General features: G+C 52.7%; 1 protein-coding gene and 1 non-coding gene across 2 annotated transcripts in view; one reads left to right on the top strand and one right to left on the bottom strand.

Annotated features, from left to right (window-relative positions):
• Window positions 1-319: 319 nt before the first annotated feature.
• The window catches only part of SLC29A3 (solute carrier family 29 (equilibrative nucleoside transporter), member 3), a gene marked incomplete at its 3' end in the record, with an annotated part of 35171 nt that continues 15549 nt past the window's right edge, over window positions 320-19941 (top strand). Inside the window, exons 1-2 of the mRNA XM_008586630.1 lie at window positions 320-616; window positions 19737-19819. Of these exons, the coding sequence (XP_008584852.1) occupies window positions 551-616; window positions 19737-19819 (149 nt within the window). The remainder of the gene's footprint in view (window positions 617-19736; window positions 19820-19941) is intronic.
• Window positions 2260-2333, bottom strand: TRNAI-GAU. The gene has a single exon. It is a non-coding gene; the product is annotated as a tRNA-Ile (tRNA).

The raw sequence follows: 19941 nt of genomic DNA, 5'->3' as shown, positions 1-19941 counted from the left end.
AAGGGTCCTAATTCCCTTTTTTATGTCTGCATAGAAAGTTAAATGCCTTTAGACCAAGTTAGCAGTGTTTTACAGGTAGCCTGTCCCACACTGTGTGCTACCTGTGCTGCCTTTGCACGGTTAGGGTCACCTCTGAGGTCACTTACAGTTCTGACATCCAGTCCTTCTCCAAGTCTGATTTTTTCTTTCTCTCTGATCCTTAAAAAGTGACGCTCTTCAGGGGGCAGAGTTGTTTGGTAGGATAGGCGAGACCCCAGCTGTGGCCAGCCTCAGTGTCTGCTCACCTTGCCTGTCTGTTTCCCTCCCTGCTCCCACAGTGGCCATTGTCTCAGAGGATGACTTTCATCACAGTTCGAACTCCACCTACAGAACCACAAGCAGCTCTCTCCAAGCTGACCAGGAGGCACTGCTTGAGAAGCTGCTGGACCACCCTCCTCCTGGCCTACAGAGGCCTGAGGACCGCTTCAATGGCGCCTACATCATCTTCTTCTGCCTGGGCATTGGAAGTCTACTGCCATGGAACTTCTTTGTCACTGCCAAGGAGTACTGGATGTTCAAGCTTCGTAACTCTTCTTGCTCAGCCACAGGGGAAGACCCTGAAGACTCAGACATCTTGGTAAGGGCACATTTCTTCTGCGAGGCAGGTGGAGAGCAAGCAGCCTGGGTGGGCTGTGCTTGGGTGCACCATTCCAGGGAGGTTTGAAGCATGCTGAGAACATGGAGGTGGCTTAGAAAGCTGTGTGTTGTACAGTAGAAAGAATTTCATGCAGTCCTAAGACATACTTTGTGTTGTGTGTGAGGCCTCATGCCTCATGTGGCAGGGGAAAATGCAGATGGATAAGACACGGTTCCAGCCTTGAGACAGCGTACTGTTTAACTGAAAGAAAATGCAAATGATGATTCTATGCAGTGTAGCATGGTACACCCGGAAATCCAGAGTCGATGCCTTCAGGGCTTTGAAGGCATGGATCTAACAGCATTAATTTCAGCTGTGAGTTACAGAAAATTCCCAAAGAGGAACTCTATCAGATATCCAGGGGGATCCGCTATCAATGGAGGGGGATTCTGGCTAATCTGACTTAGCAGGGTTAAAGACTATATTTCCCAGCCTCCTTTGCAGGTGGCGTGGTCACATGACCGAGGTCTGACCAACACAGTGTAAGCGTAATCAACATGTGTGACTTCCAGAAAGTGTTCTTACAAGCAACAGGCATTCCCTCCTCTCTTCCTTCTTCCTACTGATGTAATGGCTGCGAAGACTGGGTTGGGCAGGCTGAAGACAGGATGGGGGAGGTGGGAGGTAAAGTCAAGGCCTAGTGGAGAGTAGGGCTTAGAGGAGCCTGGCTACAGTTGGGTTAAGCAGAGTCCTTGTCAGCAGCCTCAGTTTCCTCAGGTGATCTAGGCTGCTATCTGCCCTCATTTGAAAGCAGGTGGATAGGGGAAGTGAAGACGTCTCCAAAGGCATGCCAGGATGGGTGTCGCCAGCTGCCCTGCCTGTGCCCCTCTTCTCCAGGGTTCCCTCAGGGAGGACAAGGGAGTACACTAGCTGACCCCAGCCATACCCCTCAAGTGGCCCAGGAGGTGGCTCACCACTCCTTCCCTGAGAGCACCTTTGAAATCCTTGACCTAACTCCAGTTGTGTGGGCATGAATCTGACACCTTGAGTGAGACATCTCTTGTCTGTCTCAAGGACTCTACCAAGGCTACACACCTGAATCACGTAGGGGACTTTTAAAAAATACCAGTCCGGGCCCTGCCTAGGGATTCTGATTGCATTCGTCTGAGGTGGGGTGTGGACCTTGCTATTTTTTAAGACTTCACACTCCCAACGCCACGCACACATTCCCGCTTCCCACCCCCCGTGATTCTGACACCCTGTGAGGGCCTTCTCTGTTAGCTGAGGAATTCATACGTGTAGATGCCTCGTGGGGCCAGAGCATGGGGTGTGGACCCACCGCTGCAGCTAGCGCGTGCACAGGATGTAGAGTAGCACTCGAGAGCCTCGCCACTCGAGCTGTGGTCCTCGGACCAGACCACCTCCTGGGAGCTTGTTAGAAGTGCACAGTCTCCGGCCCCACCGCAGCCCTGCTGAGTCAGGATCTGCACGTTACTGAGACCTTCAGGGGACTAACAGGTGTGGTAGCAGGTGAGACGCACTGGCCAGGGCATAGCTCTGGGTTCAAACCTTCCTCTGTTAGCTCTTAGTTCTGTGACCTCTCTCCACTGCCTCATTTTCCTGGTATGTTTTGTTTTGGCGACTGGCCAGTATGGGGATTGAACCCTAGACTTCGGTGTTATCAGCACAGCACTCTAACCAACTGAGCTAACCAGCCAGCCCCATTTTCCTGGTCTGTAAAGGAGGGTACCACCACCACCTTCTTAGGGTTGTTGTGAGGGTTAGGGAGATGAATATGTGTTAGCACTTAGGACAGGGTCTGGCACCGCCCTCCAAGGTGATAATGATAATCATCATTATCGTGATTATCATCTGGGGGGAGGTGGCCCACACTTCTAAGATACATGCAGCCCTGGTGTATTTCCAGAGGTGCCAGCTTAGCTGGGGTGCTTTATGATCCACCTTTATTTAATAGTGACTCAAGTGTCCCAGCTTTCTGCCAGCCTCGTAAATCACCCAGCCCACTGGGCTTCCCCAGATGATCCCTGCCTGTCTTGGCCGGCACAGGGCTAGATTGTGTACCTGTCCTGCCCCTCCTCTGTCCACATCTCCGGCCTGGCCCCCAAGAGTGGCTGCAGCCCTCACAGCACAGCAGCTGTTTGCCATAAGCTGTTCTCGCTGCAGGGTGATCCCTTCCCAGCTGCAGGCACTTAGCATTCCAGGCCCTGCCACGATGCTTTATTGCCTCTTTCCAAGTGCTGGCAGGTGCGGATGTAGTACCTGCGGCTGCCCAGAGCTCCTGGCTTTTGGCATCAGAGATGAGAGACCTGTCACCCCTCGATTCATGGTCTGGGTTTGGGAAGCAAGCATGCTGGGGCGTTTCTGCATTTTGTGGGCCATTTTTCTTTGCCTCATTCTTCATTCTCGCCACCCACCTCCCCAGTTCTTTCCCTCTCTCTTCCTAATTTCCCTGCGAGAGGCAGCTGGTCTGCCCTGTCACCTGAGGGCCCCTTTGGGGGACAGAGAGAGAGAGAGTCAAATGGGTCTGTCTCCAGCCACCACCTGCAACTCAATTAGCTGTGCATCTAGATGTTTTTTTCTGTGTTTTCCAGGAATGGATACCATTTGATGGGGAGTTTGTAAAAAAAAATTCTTACTGGGTCAGGCACCCCCCCCTTCCAAATTATGTCACTTTCAGGGTCACCTCCCATCCCTGGTTTATTTCCTTCTGCCTGGACAAATTTTGGGATGGTTTAGAAAGCATCCTGCTTACTCTGCCCTTTTGTCTCTGTTCTCTGGAATAAGAACCTTGAATCAAGACACCACAGGCCTGTCAGCCCAGGGCCAAAAAAATTAGAGCATAAACAAGCAAGAACTGATATGAAAAGATGGTGTGGGGGAAGCCATAACACCCACCATTTTCTGAGCCCAACTCTGGGCCCACCATGCATCAGGGGTGTCACCCACACTGTCTCTCATTAACCTTGCAAGGCAGGTCTTAGTAACCCTATTTTTCAGACAAAAAGCCAGAGGCTCAGAGAGGTTAAGTAACCCGCCCAAGATCACACGGCTAGGAAGAACTGTAGAGAATTTTACAGGGAACTGAGGTGGATGGATGATTACAAAATTGGTGATGCTCACAGAGTGGTGTGTAGGGGACTGTCCTGGAGACGGGCCACCCCACACTCTGACAAAAGCGGCCTTCCTTCCTGTGGAGAAGCTACCCTTGGTCTGGCCTCCTTTTCTAGCCTGAAACTCCAGGTGCCTGAGCTCTAGTGCTGGGTTTTGGACCTAGCTTCCAAGCTGTCTCTTCCCTACCCCCGCCCCTGCAACCTGAGGTTCTCCCCTGGCTCCAGGGTTTGTAAGTCATCCCTTGTCCTGTGAGGACTCCTCGCCTCCTCTCAGCGTCTCCTGCAGGCCTGTACTGGCTGCCTCTGGGCCAAGAACAGCACAGTGAGCCCCGCTTTCTACCCCAGAGAGGAGAGTGACTGCACCTTCCTCTGGCCACTCCCTTCCCTGAGGCCTCCACGGCCCCTCCCCACGTGTACTTTCCCATGCAGGGGCTCATCTCTAAGCAGGTGGCAGGACATGGCCAGGTTGTGGGTGGGACCCAGGCCTGGCAATCCAGTGCTGCCCCTGTCTGTCCCCTTCTACGAGGGGCCCCTACCCAGGAATGGGGCAGGAGATGGAAGCGTCTCATTCCTGGGAACCTCCCCTGAGGCCACCCCTTTGAGGAACTCCACCTCTGGGTCCGCAGAGCCCCACCACGCGTCCCCATCAAGTTCTACCATGCAGCGCATGGGTATTGGGCACTGTGGAGGTGGGGGGGGGGTGTCGCTGCTCTCAGCCCTTTACCTGTATTATCTTATTTTGCCCCACAGCACCTGGAAGACAGGAACTGTTATCATCCACGATGACAGACAGATGAGGGCCTGGGGAGGAAAGCCCCATCCCCCCAGTCTGAGATAGTGATGGCAGAGCTCTGCAAGGGAGCAGAAGAAGATCTGGGGGGTCACAGTGGCCACCACCAAAGGAGTTCTGATCTTTCAGGTGGCATAGACATGAAGTGAGGTTCCTACCATAGGGAAGGAAGCAAGGCTGGCTTGGTTCAGCAGGTGAGGGCCTAGAGCTTCCCCTCCCCTTATTTACAGCCCATTGCTCCCAGCCCATTCTCAGTCCCCCAGAGAGGCAGGACAGTGTGACTTGGGAGCTGTCCTTAGGACTAAAGGCAGGCACCTCAATCCAGGGAGAAAGAGTTAAAAGGAACCAGGATGAAATAGTTTGGAGAAGAGGAAACTGGAGGACAGGTCATCAGAGGTCTTGGTGATGATCTGCTGACTTTGCCAGGTCCCTGCCATGAAGCCTGTACTCACCCACCATTTGACCTATTATCTTCCTTCATTAGCACGATGACCTGGTAAGTCAGGGACTCCCATTCTCAGTTTCCAAATGAAGAAACTGAGGCTCACAGGTTTTAGGCCACTGAGTTAAGGTCATTTGCTAGCAAGTGCAGAATTGGGATTTGGAGGTCAGCAGGGCCCATGCCTATAACCAGCATGCTCTCTGACCTGTCCATCCATCTGCTGTTCTCAGCCCTGGTTGCACTTGGGACCACCTGGGGAGCTTTTAAAAAACACTCCACCTGTCCCACCCACCCAATTCTGATTCACAGTCTGAGGAGGGGCCTGGTGATCTCCAGATGAGATTCATCAAAAACCAGGATCCAAGTAAAAGATTGCCACATCAGGGGTAAAAAGCAGCTGTTCTCTGCTTCCACCAGAGCACCCATTAAACGAGCTTAGGCTCTAAGAGACCTAGGTGAGCCTTCTGGGGAATATTCCTATAGTGCAAGTCAAGTTGTCAAACCTGGCAGTGGAGGGGACAGTTTTCTCCTTGGAGAATTATAGCAGCCACCCTGCAGGAAGTCCAAGGAATTGCCCTGGTCTGCCTCAGAGACTGCGGGGTTCCTCACAGGACCCTTAACAAACGTAGGTGGTTGGAGGGTTTGATGCTTGTCAAACCTAAGTACTTTGGGCTTAATTCCTCAATGTGGCTGTGCGGTCCCCACCAAGCCTGCAGCCCTACATCAGCCAATGACAGTCCTGGGAGGAGCCTTTGCCCTTCCTCTGGGTAAGTGCTCCCCTTTGGGGAGACTGGGGGACCAAATGGATGTGGTTAGGAGGCTGCAGTGCTCTGTATCTACCTTCCTCTTCCTTCCCATTTCCCAGGCTCCTGGAAAAGGAGCAGTAGGGCCGACTGGGCCTCAAGGTGGGTGTCCTTGCACCTGGGGTGACGCAGAGCCAAGGCAATTGAAGCCATGAGAGCAGGACAGAGGCAGTCCTGGCCTCTGCTCCTCTGTGCTGCTGCGAGGCCCTGGACCAGCCCAGTAACCTCTCTAAGACTGAATTGGGGAGTGGAGGTTACCTGCTCCAGGAGTTTTAAGAGTCATGGGTCATCTTTTTTAAAAGCTCTGTATCTGGGAGAAAGCTGGATCTGTCCTGTCTCTTGGGACCACAGGGTAGCTGAGAGGAACCCAGATTTGGGAACAGAAGGCCACCAGTCCTAGCAGTGCCCTCACCCTCTGTGAGGCTTGGGGCCACACAGGCCCACGTGACAGCATTCATAAAGTGCTTCATATGTTGTTAGGGAGGAAAGTCCTGGTGTTTACTGTGCATCTCCTACACGGTAGCTGCTCTGCAAGGACTTCGCTGGATCCCAGCAACATTAGCTGCTTTTACTAAGCTCTCAGCATGTGACAGCCACTGTGCTAAGGGTGCTGATTCATTCATTAATTCAAGAATATTTATTAGCCACCTATGGTATGCTAGAAGTTTCATTTTCATGATCTCTTTTGGTCCCTACTATAGCCCTCAGGGATATTATACCCCTTTTACAGAAAAGGGAACCAAGGCTGAAAAAGTCTAGGTAATGTGCTCCCAGGTACAGAGTAAATGAGAACTGGGTCTCAGACCTGGGCCGTCTGAGCTCACATTGTCCACGCTCTTAATCCCTGAGCTCTATGTCAGCATTTTCAAATGTTTTCAAACTTTGACCACGATGGACATTTTTCCTGGCAAAACATCTGCATCTGTAAAGGAGACAACAGTTTCATAAAGCAGCATCTGCACTCAAAGAAAGAAAACTCCACTCTGATTGTAGTTCTCATGGAGGAGCAAGTGGTCAGCAGTGGCAATGCTGCTTATCAGCCACACAGGATGAGGATGGAGGATTTGACCTTGTGCAGATCCTTGGGGAGCAGCACCTTGGAGGGCAGAGGCAGAAGCTGGACCAGAGGCTGTGAGAGAGGATGGGCGGAGAGACAGTGGACACAGCAAACCCAGAGAACTGTCTCAAGGAGTTTTGCTTTCAACAGGAGCAGGGCAATGAGGTGGGAGCTGCAGGGAACTGGGGTCAACACGGGTGAGAATGTTCTGTTCTCTTATTTTTAATGCGGGAGAAATAGCAGGCAGTTTGTGCGCTGATGCGGATGATCCAGGAGAGAAGGAACACCAGTAATGAGAAGGAAGAGGGAGCACAGCTGACTGGGGTCCATGAGCAGGGCAGAGGGTTCAGGTGCACAAAGGAGGGTGTCCCAGAAAAGGATGCAGACAGTTCACCTTTAGTAATAGGGGAGGAGGTAGCAAAAGATAAAAGAGAATAAAATAAAATTCTGGTCATGATGCACCAAATGGATATCATATCCTTTAATGGGCTGCAACCCATTGGAAAAACCCTGTTCTACCTGTCTGCCTCTGACCTCATAGCCACCCACGAGGATGCATCCTGTCCTCATTCTACAGAGAGGAAAGTAGAGACAATAAGTAACTGGCTCATGCCACGTGGGCACAAAGACTAGCATTGGGGCTGCAACCCAGGGGTATCTGAATCAGCATCTGACTACTTGGGGCTCTTGGCAAAACCCAGATTCCAAGACCCCGCCCTGCTGACTCCATCCCCCGAGGTGCAGCGTGGGCACTCTTCCCAGGCGGTCCTGATGTGGGCACCTGGTGGGGGAGCAGGTGTCCAGGAGCCTCTCCTCCGTGGCACATGCTGCACCTTGTGAAACATGACATTCTGGATGCAGAAGACCATGACGCTCCTTCAGTTCGATCTTCATGCAGCTCAGATCTCTCTCCAAATACAAAAGATGTATAGAGTCCATTTGGCAATCCACTATTTAAGAGCAGAATTCCAAACACTCTCCTCCTCCAACAAAAGCATATTACAGCAGAATTTGTCTGAGCTTTGTCATCTCAGAAAAGGAGATGGTAGGGATGGCCTGGGGGTCAGGCAGGAGGGAGGGGCTCCAGGCTTCCTATGCAGGGTATGGGTGAGTGGCTGCCAGTCGCTTTGGCTGGTGTGGATGGCTGCTCTAAACCATTTTTAAAAATTAGAACCAAAAGTGTGTCTTTTTTTTAATTCCCTTGTCCACCCTCCGAATCTAACTGCAGACCCAGCCAGCGTGCCATTCCCAATGAATATACCTGTGATGGCTTTTTCTTCTGTTTTTAGCTCTTGCTGCGTCCTGCAGAGAGAGAGAAAAAGCCTGGCTTGAAATGCTGTCAGTCATGCCTCTGGTGGTCTTGACTTCTCTAATTCTCTCTTCATTTTCTCCCTTCGTGCTCATGACCCCCTTTCCCCACCCTCACTGCATTCCCTGGCCCTCCCGGGCTATCGATCGCACCCTCTCTGCGTTCAATTTCACTTCTTCCTACACACAGCCTTAGAATCCAGAGGCGATTTCCTGGACAAATCAGAAGATGGCCTGGGCCCTAAGTGCTCTAGTGTCTCTTTAACGTGATTGATCATGACGCGTATCCAGAGAACAGAACCCAAATTAGAGTCTTTCCACCGAGAAGCAGAGCACCTTGGTTATGGCCTGGGAGGCATCTGCCATGGCGGCGGGTGCCTGGGGGGCCCTTGCTGGCCTCTGGCCAGTCTTCTGTGTGTGTGCATGTGCATGCCTGGAGCAGCCTGTGGTTTCTGCCCATGTGCACCTCCTAAGAATAACAGCCTCCCCACAGCGGGAACGGCATGTTGGTGAGGAAGTGCCTGCTGGGGGTGGCTAAAGACTCCCTCTTCCTGGTGGGTTTCCTGATTTCCTTCTACAGAAAGCAGCTAGAGCACCCCTAGACCACCTCCTTGTTACTGCTATGTCACAGGGCATGGCCCTTGTCTCTGGTCGTCAGCCTTGTGACACTGACACATGGGGGCCTTCTGGGGGCTGCAGAAGCCGCCTCTGTCAGGCAGGGGCCATGCAGTAGGTGGGGAGTTTTCTTAGAAGGCCTTCTTCCCTTTTTCCCTCATCACGTGGCAGAGGTCAGGCTGCAGAAGAGGAAGACCAGGCTGGCCCGGGCATCTGCAGTGGCTGAGCCTCAAATCAGCTCATCCCCCAGGAATTCGGGATCACTCATGTATGGATTTATGAGGCCCCTGTGTCTGTGACCCTTTCCTCCGTCTGTTTTCTGAGCCATTCCTTTGCTTGTTAAAATTCCAGCCTGAGAGAATCTAGGGGGAATAAGGACAAAGGTCACAGCAGCCAGCTTGGCCTTGTTAGGCAGCCTGGTGAAGCAGGGTAAAAGGGGAGACGAACAATGTTTCTCTTTTCCTTGTTCACCTGCGTGGTGGAAAGACTCTGGCATTCAGGAGAGCTGGCTTCTGTTTCTGACTGTTTCAAACTTGCTGGGTGACTTGGGGCTCTGTTTCTTTCTTTAAGAAATGAAGAGATTAGACTAGATTGGGGTCAGCAAACTTGTTCTGCACAGGGCCGGATAGTAAGCGTTTTAGGCTTTGTGGGCCGCAGTCTCTGTTGCAGTCACTCAACTGTCCTTGTAGCATGAAAGCTGCCTTTGACAATATGTAAAAAAATGGGCTGACCAGCAGGCATGACCGAGTTTCAGTATTTACAAAGAGGTGGGCAGATTTGGCCTGGGAGCAGTCCTTTGTCACCCCTGGACTGGACATTCCCTTAAGGTTCTTTCCTGCACAGGTGTCCCATGATCTATTATAGAGGTACCTATGCTGCTTAATTCTTCTTCCTAACACTTATCACTGCCTGACATATTACCTGTTTGTTTATGCATTGTCCACCTGTCTCCTTGAGTGGATCAGTAGTCCCATGAAGGTGGGAACTTGGGCCGATCCACTGTGCCTAGAATATCTAGTGAGCTTAATAAATATTTGGGGAAGGACGAATTCATCGCTAAGTGTTGTGAGGGGCTGTTGTGTCGGTGGTGGAGTAGATGAGAGAGTTGGGGGTGGGGGAAGGTAGGAAGACCCATCGCGGCAGGATTACACGCCGTGGTTCCACGTTCAGGGCTTGGAACCTCACTGTGGAGGTGTTACTTTGCCCAACATGTTCAGATTACACTGGTGAGGACTCCCTCCCCTGCCCAGTCAACAGCACACCCTACCCATCAGTCAAGCCTGAAACTTAGGGGCTACCCTCTATTTCCCTCTGTCCTTCCACCCCCACATTCAACCCATCAACAAGTCCTGTCAATTGTACCTCCGGAATGTCTCAAGTCTCCCTGATTCTCCCCTCCATGGCCGTCACCCCAGCCTCAGCCTCTGGCTGCTGGCACCTTTGCTGCCCCCTCCAACCGATTCTCTGTGGAGCCTGAAGAAGTGATCTCTTGAAGACATAAATAGAGAGGCCTCCACTGCACCAGATAAAGGGGCCCAAGCTGTGGGGACGGAGGGCTGGGTCTGATCTGTGTGACTTTGGGCAAGTTACCTGACCTCTCTGAGCCTTAGTTTCCTCAACTGGAACATGAATCTTCCCTCCAAGGGGTGCATTGAAGGAGTTAGTGGGCAAAGAGTGCTCAGAAGAGCAGCATGGGAGAGCTCAGTGATGAGAGCTGGTACCAAGTTTCTCCACTCCGGCCTCCAGCAGTGTCTTCCCGTCACACGCAGAATGAGATCCAAACTCTCACCGCAGCCTGGACACGTGGGCCTGCCAGCTCATCTCCCCCTCTCCGCCTTTCTCCCTGGCCATACTCCAGGCTCACCCCTATGCTTGCCTCAACACTCATTCCTGCTTCAGAGCCAACCGTACACTGTTCCCTCCTTCCGATGCTTTCCCCTCGCCCCTCACTCAGCTTGTCCTGTGGGTCTCTGCCCAAACATCACCTCCTTTGAGAGGTCATCTCTTGATACCTTTGCCAAGATCAGTCTCCCCATTAGGCTCCAGTTTGGCCAGTTACCTGGTTTCTATTATTTTTACATTTAGCCTAACTGGTAGTCTTTTAAAATTTTTTTTTACACTTGCTGTTTACCCACTTCTTTGTCTCCCTCCCTAAAGCACCGTGGTGTCCCCAGCCTCTAGCACACACTGGGCATGGTGAAGGTGCTTGGCCGTTGTTTGTTGAATAAGTGAATGAACTCTAGGTCAGCCACACTTCACATTTATTGAATGAACCAATGAACGGATAAACGAAGAGCCACTGCCACCTGCTTCTCCCCCTCCGCTCATTGCACCCTCTCCTGCCAGGTGATTGCTCCTGTGCTCAGCACTGACACACCACTTTGCCATTCAGAAACCCTCAGAATCCTCCCTAGGACCTTGTGAAACAGAAGCCCTTCTGCAGCCTGCTACCTGAGACCATCCCTCACCGTCCCCCTCAGCCTCCTGCACCTCCACATGCCCTATCATTCAACCAAACTGGAGCCCCAAGGTGTCCTGAAAAGGGCCCAAAAGAAGGGGGACAGTGCACCGAGGAGGGGCCCAGAGGCAGATAAGGCTGTGTGGGAAGCAGAGGGTCGCCAGGCCTAGGGAGGAGCTCGGGTAAAGGCATGGAGGAGGTGCGAAGCCTGGGGCAGTGGCTGGTGCCCGGTGGGCAGAGGGTAGTCATGGGGACTGGGTGGGAATGTGAGCCACCGTCAGGTGATGGGGACATGGGGCTGGCCAGTGTGATTGACCCGGGGTGAGGGTAAAGGAGAAACCAAGACACTTTGAAAAGGGGGCTGAAGGCCGGCCTGTGGCTCACTCGGAAGAGTGTGGTGCTGATAACACCAAGGCCACGGGTTCAGATCCTATATAGGGATGGCCGGTTAGCTCACTTGAAAGAGTGTGGTGCTGACAACACCAAGTCAAGGGTTAAGATCCCCTTACCGGTCATCTTTAAAAAAAAAAAAAAAGAAAAGGAGGCTGAGAAAAGCAGGATGGCCATGGGCCTCAGGAGGGGTTGCTTGGGGGGATTTCTCCTGAAGGCACTTGATTCAGGGAACTTGGAGTTTGGGCTCAGCAGGACCTCCAGGTGGTAATGCCTGCAGGCTGTGAGCATTGGTGTGGAGGCAGGGACTGATGGAGGTGTGGGGGTCATGGAAGCCAGGGCAGGGGAGGAAACTAAGGGTGGAGCATAAGAGGCACCTCTGGGTGGCAGGGAGACCAGAGGTGGACTGAGAGGATGGGGACGGGGCTGGGGGCAGCTTTGAATCTAAGGCGGGGACTGCTGGAGGGATGGTTGCTGCAAACGAGGCTCTAGGTAGGAATCTCTCCTTGCTTTCTCTAGCTTTGGGGGGCCCCTGAGCAGTCCTCAGCATCCCTCGGCTTGTGGCAGCATCTCTCCAATCTGCCTCTGTGTTCACTAGGGCCTTCTCCTTGTGCATCCATGTGCCTTCATCTCTCCTTACACCTCTCACCAGTCATTGGATTTAGGGTTCACCCTACTCCAGTATGACCTCATTTTAACTGGTTATATCTGCAAAGACCCTGTTTCCAAATAAGTCACGTTGAGGTTCTGGGTAGACAGGAATTTGAGGGCCTGTTGAACCCACTGTGGATGGGGTGGCATTGGTGTCAGGAGTGTGAGGAACGAGGCCAGGCCTTGGTCACCGGTAGCGGCAAAGAGGACCTTTTAAAGAAGTGTTTGTCTAGGGCAGCTGGGGAGGGGTAGAGTGTTAGCAGTCGGGGCATGGACTACATTTTCAGGAGTTTGGAGTGAAGAGAAGCGGGGCCTGGAGGCTGGAGGCCGCAAAGTCAAAATGCTTTTGTTTTTAGCCAAAGGGAGACTTAAGAGAGCTCGTGGCCGGCAGAGTAGGGACACTGAGCAGTAAAGGAGGACGAGAATGCAGGCAAGAAAGGTGAGAGTTAGTGGTGCTGGTCTCTAAGAAGCTGCTGGGCTGGAGCAAGAGCCCATCTTGCCAAGGGGGGAGAAGGCATGCTCCAGAAAGCCTTCGAAGGGCAGGGAAGGTGGGGAGCTTATTCTGGAAATGCTCAGGAACCTTCTGGCAGGGATTCAAAAGGCCGTGTGAAAGGACTGAGGGCTGGGGAAAGCCTTGAGTAGCCCCAGCAACCCAGACCTGGAGATGGCCCGAGGGGCTGGGGCCAGAGGCTGATGTTAGAGCTGAGTGCAGAGGTCTGACGGGGGCTCTGCAGCCACTTAGCCTGACTGGCCAGCACTTTTCTGGGCATACCTGTCTGCTTCTGCCCCCAACCTTGTTCTGTCCTCAGGCTCCTGGCCACCCCACCCAGCCTAGCTAGTGCTGGGCTTCTGCCTGATCCCTGGAGCAGGCATCGGCCCTCCCTCCCTGCCTAGCCAGCCCTCCCAGCTCCACAATGCCCTTGGCTGTCCACCCACTCACTTTCCCCAGCTAATGCCCCAAGCATGGGGGCCTGGGAACCCGCAGAAAGGACACCAGCCCCACCTCTAATGGGGACACCTGCCCTCGGCTCACCTCTCAGCCTGCCCAGGAATGATTTGGGCCAATGCCGGGGGCAAGGGTGCCTCCCCTGCAACATCCCAGGCCGCAGAACTCGGCTGTCCAAAGGCTGCAAGTTTGCAGTGGCAAACTATTCTTGGCTCCAGCCTGCTCGCTGCTGCTAATTTCATGCCCCTGTGATCCAGGTAACGCTCTGGTGCCTTGAGCTGCCACCCCCAGGCTTGAATCGCTTTTTCTCGCCCCGCAGGAGCCCAGCTGCCTCTGCTGCCTCAATCTGGAGGTGGGGGCTGCACAGAGCTGCCTCACGGAAGCCACTCAGCAGCACGGGCTGAGCCTGCCGCAGCTCGTGACTAATTTGCTGCACTTATTTCAAAGTGCCCAAATGGCATTCAGGGGAGAGGAAGCTTAACCAAGGCCTGGCAGACATAAAAGGGCTCATTTCAGGACCGCCCTACCCGAAGAAACCTCTTTACCTGGACTCTGAGCCCGGAATTAAATTCTTCCAGAAGAGACGCTTAGCACGGAGCCTCTCAGCGTGGCAGAGGAGACGAAATGCTCCCCGTCCTAAAATGGGCCTCGCATCTGGCCAGCTGGCTCTGGTGGGCTTTTAAATTGTGTTTGAAAAGCATCTCTCCCCTTTCCTGGTGTTCACCCATTGGGCCAATGTGTAGCAGACGATAATGAGTGTCCATGTCACTATCGCAGTGACTCGAGTGCCCCCATGCCCGGGCCAGAAGTGGTTTGTCCACACTCACCTGCCATCTGGGGGCTGCTGGCTCCTGGCACCCAGAGGCCAGGGTCTGTCCTCAGTCTGAGTTTCGAGCCCCCACCATCACCCCTGGGGGGTTTCACGGTCAGGAGAGAAGCTTGGAAGCCTTCTGGTACTTCCCAGCCGTCCTGTCCCCTTTCCCGTGGTCCATGCCTCGCCGCTGACCATGGGCACCCATTTCAGGTGGCTGACAGAGGTGGGGGCTCTTACATTTGTAGAGTGATGATAAATATGTCCTCAGAGCGGCTCTTACATTTGTAGAGTGATGATAAATATGTCCCCACCCGGTCCCTGCCCTGCCCCATATCAGAAGGTCCTGCCATCAGCCCTCTCCAGGTGAGTGCCTCTGTGAAATTCAGCTGTGTCTGCGAGCCTCAGGCTTCCTATCTGTGAAATGGGAGCAATCCCAGCTCTGCCTCACTCTTACAGGCTGTGGTAAGAGCAAATGGGCAGGGGGCTGCACATGCCACATGTAAGCTGCTTTGTTCAAATATCACAGTCACCTGGCATTCGGCAGGGCTTCCATTTCCCTACTTGGGTTACTTGACAGTTGCCAGAGATGGCCTTTGATGTTACTGCTACCAGAAGCCGTGTGCTGAGCCCTCCAGAGCCCCAGGTAATTGTAGGGTGCAGGTAACGCTGGGGAGATAGTGGAGAGTGGGGAGATGAGATTAGACATTCAAGGAGCAGAACTTTTCCTCTTTGCTCCACAGAGCTGGGCCTAACCCCACAGTGGGCTTGAGAATTCGGAAAGGTGACTGATGGGGCCTCTCTGTCTCCCGGGGAGGGGGGCAGGGTGCCAGGGCTGCCTGACATGGTGCCTGCCCTTCCTGCCACTCCCCGAGTCATGTGCAGATTGAATGGACAACTCAGGGCACTTTTGTCTCAGCTCACCAGATTCCTGTTGATGCTGAGGAACGTCTCAGAGGCTGGAGCTTAAGTGGAGTCCTTGAGTTGGAGTCCTCAGTGGCAAAGCAGTACCCCTGTTTTCCTTTGCACGAGCCAGTCTCTGCTGTTGCAATGCCTGCTTCTCTCTCCACCTGCGCCCCCAGCTCCCGTATCTGTCCCCACTCCCCCAACCTTTCCAGCTGCTGCCAAGATGGTCCCATGTGGGGAGCCTCCCCAGACCCCCTTGTCCATCCTCCCACCACACCTCGTATCCCCCTATATCCCAGCTGTAGGTTTGCACCAGGACCCCTCAAGGGCAGTCAGGCACACAGCACCAGCACAGCGCTGGCTCACAGGGGCCTGAACCTCTCCATAAACAAAGGAAGGGTTAAAAGGAGAAGAAGGGGCAGTGATCTGATGGAGACAGACAATGGCCACCCAGCCTGGGCTGAGCACCACAGGATTAGCAACCAGCCTCAGAGTCTCCTGCCTGGGGCCCAGCCTGCTGAAGCAGAGACGCCTGCTTGGGGAGGTGTCTTTGCTGTGCCACATCCACCTGCATTTCAGCCCTGCCTCCCTGCTGAACCACATGCGGTCTTCCACCTGCAAGACCTGCAGTTCTGTAAGGCCCCACTGACCGCCCCACCTGCAGGTTTTCAGCGGGCTAAGTAAACGGCTGCTGTTGTGCTACGCTGAGGGTTCCATTCATATCACAGCCTACAGGACTGTGCAAGCTCAGCCTCTACCATCACACGCAGTGCCCCAGTGCTGTCGCCCTGATGGTCTTATCCCTCCATTCCTGCATGGTTGCAGCTGGCCTTTGGGGTCCATGTGTTCACTTCTGGAGGGGGAGATGGTTTCGGGGTATGTGGTAGGATAAATAAAAACAGAGCCTTTTGAGGCTCTGTCAAGAATCAGGCCCAAGTGTGAATTATCTGTGTAAATTATCCCAAAACACAGCAATACATAAAATCCCCCTAATAGATAGCCACTATAGGTTGGATTGGAGGGGCAGTACTGTTTTCATCCTAGTCACAATGGGTTGCAACCAGTATTTGAATGTCTTTACATTTCCTTAAGTAAAATGGGAGAGGGTAGTCCCAACACCCGGTGGAAGCAAATGAGGTGAACTCAGGAAGTGCCAGCTGCAGATGTGCAAGGTGCACAGTCAGGGACGGATGTAAGGCCTTCGCTGTTGGGTGTTTCCTAGAAAGGCAAGCCTCAGGTGCAAGTACTGCAGCAGAGAGCGCGATCCTAGGGAAGTCAGGGTGCAGGAGAGGCGGGTGAGGCAGGAATGGACAGAGAGCAGATGCAAGGGGCCGTGATGTTCCTGAGCTGGCCGCAGCTTCGAGACAAAACAGCTGGCTGAGCAGGCACATGGTACATCTCCAGAGAGGCCATGCAGAGCCACCACGTTTCAGAACAGTTAGGGGAGAGGAAAGCAATGTATACTTTGGCTCCTTACTATCTCTGCCTCTCATCGACCAAAGTCTACCTTGTGGGGCTTTGACTCCCCACCTTCAGGGAGTGTTACCTGGCCCCTCCCACAGCCACTGGGGTGCAGCCCTGCAGGGTGTAGGCCCAGGGGTCTCTCCAAGGTAGTCGGCTCTTCCTGTAGTGGCAGTGGCTCCATGACCATGGGGTCCACTGCTCTGACAGGGAAGCAAGGCAGGTAACCCGAGGGGCATCAGGGCAAACAGAGTATCAGGCACGTACACTAAGTCTGCTTCTTGAAATCAGTGTCTGCCACCTGCTGAAGTCCTAATTTCAGCAGAGGGTTTGGTGAGGAAAGGCTAAAGGGACTGATGCGGTCAGCAAGCATAGCCTGTGTTCCCTTCATGGGAAACATTTTGGTCTTTGGGCCTGGTAGGAAGTTGAATAAAGAACCATGATCAGTTGTCCTTGTCTGCGTCGAGGAACTAAATTTAAGTTGTAACAGGAAGGCTCCAGTATTCAGGAAATCCCTGATTAGGGGATTACAAATTTAGTGGCTTAAAACATACACATTTATTATCTGACAGTATCCATGGCCCAGGAGTCTGGGCACAACTTAGCTGGGTCTTCTGCTTAAGTCCTCACAGGGCTGCAGTCTCATCTGAGGCTCGATTGGAGCAGGGTCACTTCCAAGCTCACTCAGGTGGTGGACAGAATTCAGTTCCTGTTGTGGGACTGAGGGTTTCTGTTTCTTGCTGAGTGTTGACTGGAGACTGTCCTCAGCAACTTGGGGTCACTTGCAGTCCCTTGCCATGTGGGGTTCCCCAGCATGACCACTTGCCTCCTCAGAACCAGCAAGGAAGAAAAAGAGAGTCCCACAGGGCTGGTGCTGCAATCTCATGTAACTCATCACATAATCGTGTACTTGGTTCTCTTGGTTAGAAGCAAGTCACAGGGAAGGCGTGGACACTAGGAGGTGGGGATCGTGAGGCCACCACTCCTCATTTTAGTAGAACTTAACTTACAGGCAAAAGCAGCAAATAATTAAATAAAAACCACCACATGTTTATATCAGGAATTAAGTTTTAAAAAGGAAAGTTCCATGGAATGTGCTGAGTCTGCCTGTGTTGCCATCTGCAGCTCCTGATCTTCATCTACAGAACAGTGGCCCAGTCTCAAGTCCATTCTACCCACTGGCATGTTCGTTGAAGGGCAGAGAAATGGTAAAATCTTTCTAATGTTAAAAGACATGTTTTCCTGCTTCAATATCAACAAGCAGGAACATTCAGTTACCTGGTAAATCCGCATCCCTAAAACATTCAGGGAACCCGAGGCTGCTCAAAAAAACAAAGAGATAGAATGTCCCGCGTGAAAGCCGTTCACAAGCTTGCCACAGGCCGAGCAACCACTGGACGAGGGGGGCCTCAGTAGGGGCTTAGATTTGGGGCAGTGTGGCGCCCACCCACAGCCCTACCTCCAAAGGGCCCGGAATCCTCCCAGCCTCACGTGGGCCCGGCCACTGTGTCCAGGCGTAATTGACTGCCCCAGACCACTCCAGGCTCTGCTGAGCCCATCAGAGCAGGAACAATGAGGCGGCACCTCAGAGGAGGAAGGTGATTTCTAAGGCTCATGATTCAGGGACCACACTAGCTGTGATTATCATTTTAATTGCCAGGCTCCCACGGCCTTATATTCAGGGTACAGATTTCAAAGACCACAAAACACTCTTCAGGCTTAAAAGGGGACCGTGGAACGGTCTGTGCTTCAGACTAGAAGGGGCCCATTATGACATCTTTCTTTCTTGGCCTCCAGGTTACAAGCAAACTCCTCCCAGAAAGGAGAAATCTGCCCCTCTGTTCCGAGGTCTAACCCAGATCCCACTTCTTCTGGGACTCGTCCCCACACCCTACTGATTCCCATTCTCTTAGTGCCCGGCCTCCTCTTACCCACCCTCCCACCTGGGACCCCCTGAGAACTCACTGCTCCTGCCTCAGATTTGGCAAAAAAAAATTTCTGACATCTCTTCTTGTGGTGTTTTGAGCTGTTAAAAACCTTTGCATTCCATCCCATACTCCTGCTAGGACACACCACAGCCCTAACAAGCACGAGGCTGTGTCACGTGGGAGTGCTGGAGGGAGTGGGCCCTGCAATCCGCAGCTTCTTGCGACGTTGGCAAGTTCTCTGGACACGTTGTTCTTTTCACTTAGCATATTTGTACTCAAAGTATTTTCTTGGTTAAGTTAAATGTCTTAAGTCTCCCAGGGCAGAATACACAGCTGCTTTTTTTGTTTGTTTAGGGTTAAACAATAGAATTCATATAAAGTCCTTGTGTTTGGTACACGGTGAATGCTTAATACATGTAAACTATTATCATGGCTTAGAACCTGGGGCTCATGGTTTAATCTACAAAGACCCAAGTCAACCCTTTCCGGTGTTTTCGTTGGTTTTGGAGGGGGGCAGGTGCGGGCAACTGGCTAGTTACAAGGATTGAACCCTGGGTCTTGGTGTTTTCAGCACCACGCTCTAACCAACTGAGCTAACCAGCCAGACCTTGTTCTTTTTTTAAGACAGGTATGTTAAGAGATAAGGTACACACAGTAAAATTCACCCTAATGAGTGGACCTTCTCTGAGTTTTGACAAACACAGCTGCTTTCACTGTGCGTTCCAGCACATTATAATCAGAACATTCTCCATCTTTCTGTTGTCTTATGTACTCTCTCATATCCCTGAGCTGCTGCCAGGAAATGTTTTTTTCCTCATCTGGCCAGTCTACAAGCCACTTCCCAAAACGACTTTGCCTATCTGTAGCAGCTCCATCGAGAGAGCAAATCAAGTCAGAACAATGTTTCCCTGTAGGAAGTGGGTGGGCCCTGTGTATTTCTAAGAGGACTCACTTGGTCACAAGAATGTCAGAATGTTGTTGGGTCATAACAAGACCCATGTGCACCCAGCATTCTGGCAGTGGGCCAGGAAGGCTGACCGGGCAAAACTTTTCTTTTTGGACAAATGTTGAGTCCTGACCCTGTTGCCGCAGTCTATGGGTGGGACAGGTAGAGGGGGTAGGAGCATGGGCTGTGGAGTGTTGGGCCTTGCAAGGGACAGGGACAATGTCTCATCCTTCCTTATGTCCCTAGCACTTAGCACAGCTGACATCAACAGCTGTTTGTTGAGTGACTGAATGAGTAGTCTTAGGTTGGAGATGGGGGTGGGAAGGTCGTCTTGGGGTAGACTTACCCATGGCTCCCAAGTATCTGAAGACAGTGGGGAGGAGCCCCCCCAAGAGGGGCTCTGTCTTTGCTCTGGGGTGGGGACCTCTCCTCTGTCCCTGAGTGACCACAGCAGCCTCCTTACTTGTGTGCTTCCAGAACTACTTTGAGAACTACCTTGTCATCGCCTCCACCGTGCCCTCCGTGCTGTGCCTCGTGGCCACCTTCCTGCTTGTCAACAGGTAGGCCCTCTCCTCTCTCAGCCCCACCTGCGCCTCCTGCCTTCTCCACTCCCCTCTCATCTGCAGCTGCTTTTTTTCTGCCTATTTAAATGGTGGCCACCAAAGTAGGAGGCAGGTGGCTC

Source organism: Galeopterus variegatus, unplaced genomic scaffold (assembly GCF_000696425.1).
Source record: "Galeopterus variegatus unplaced genomic scaffold, G_variegatus-3.0.2 Scaffold4055, whole genome shotgun sequence".
In the NCBI taxonomy this organism is placed as follows: Eukaryota; Metazoa; Chordata; class Mammalia; order Dermoptera; family Cynocephalidae; genus Galeopterus; species Galeopterus variegatus.
The sequence above is the reverse complement of the archived record's forward strand: the minus strand, read 5'-3'. Positions and strand labels throughout refer to the sequence as shown.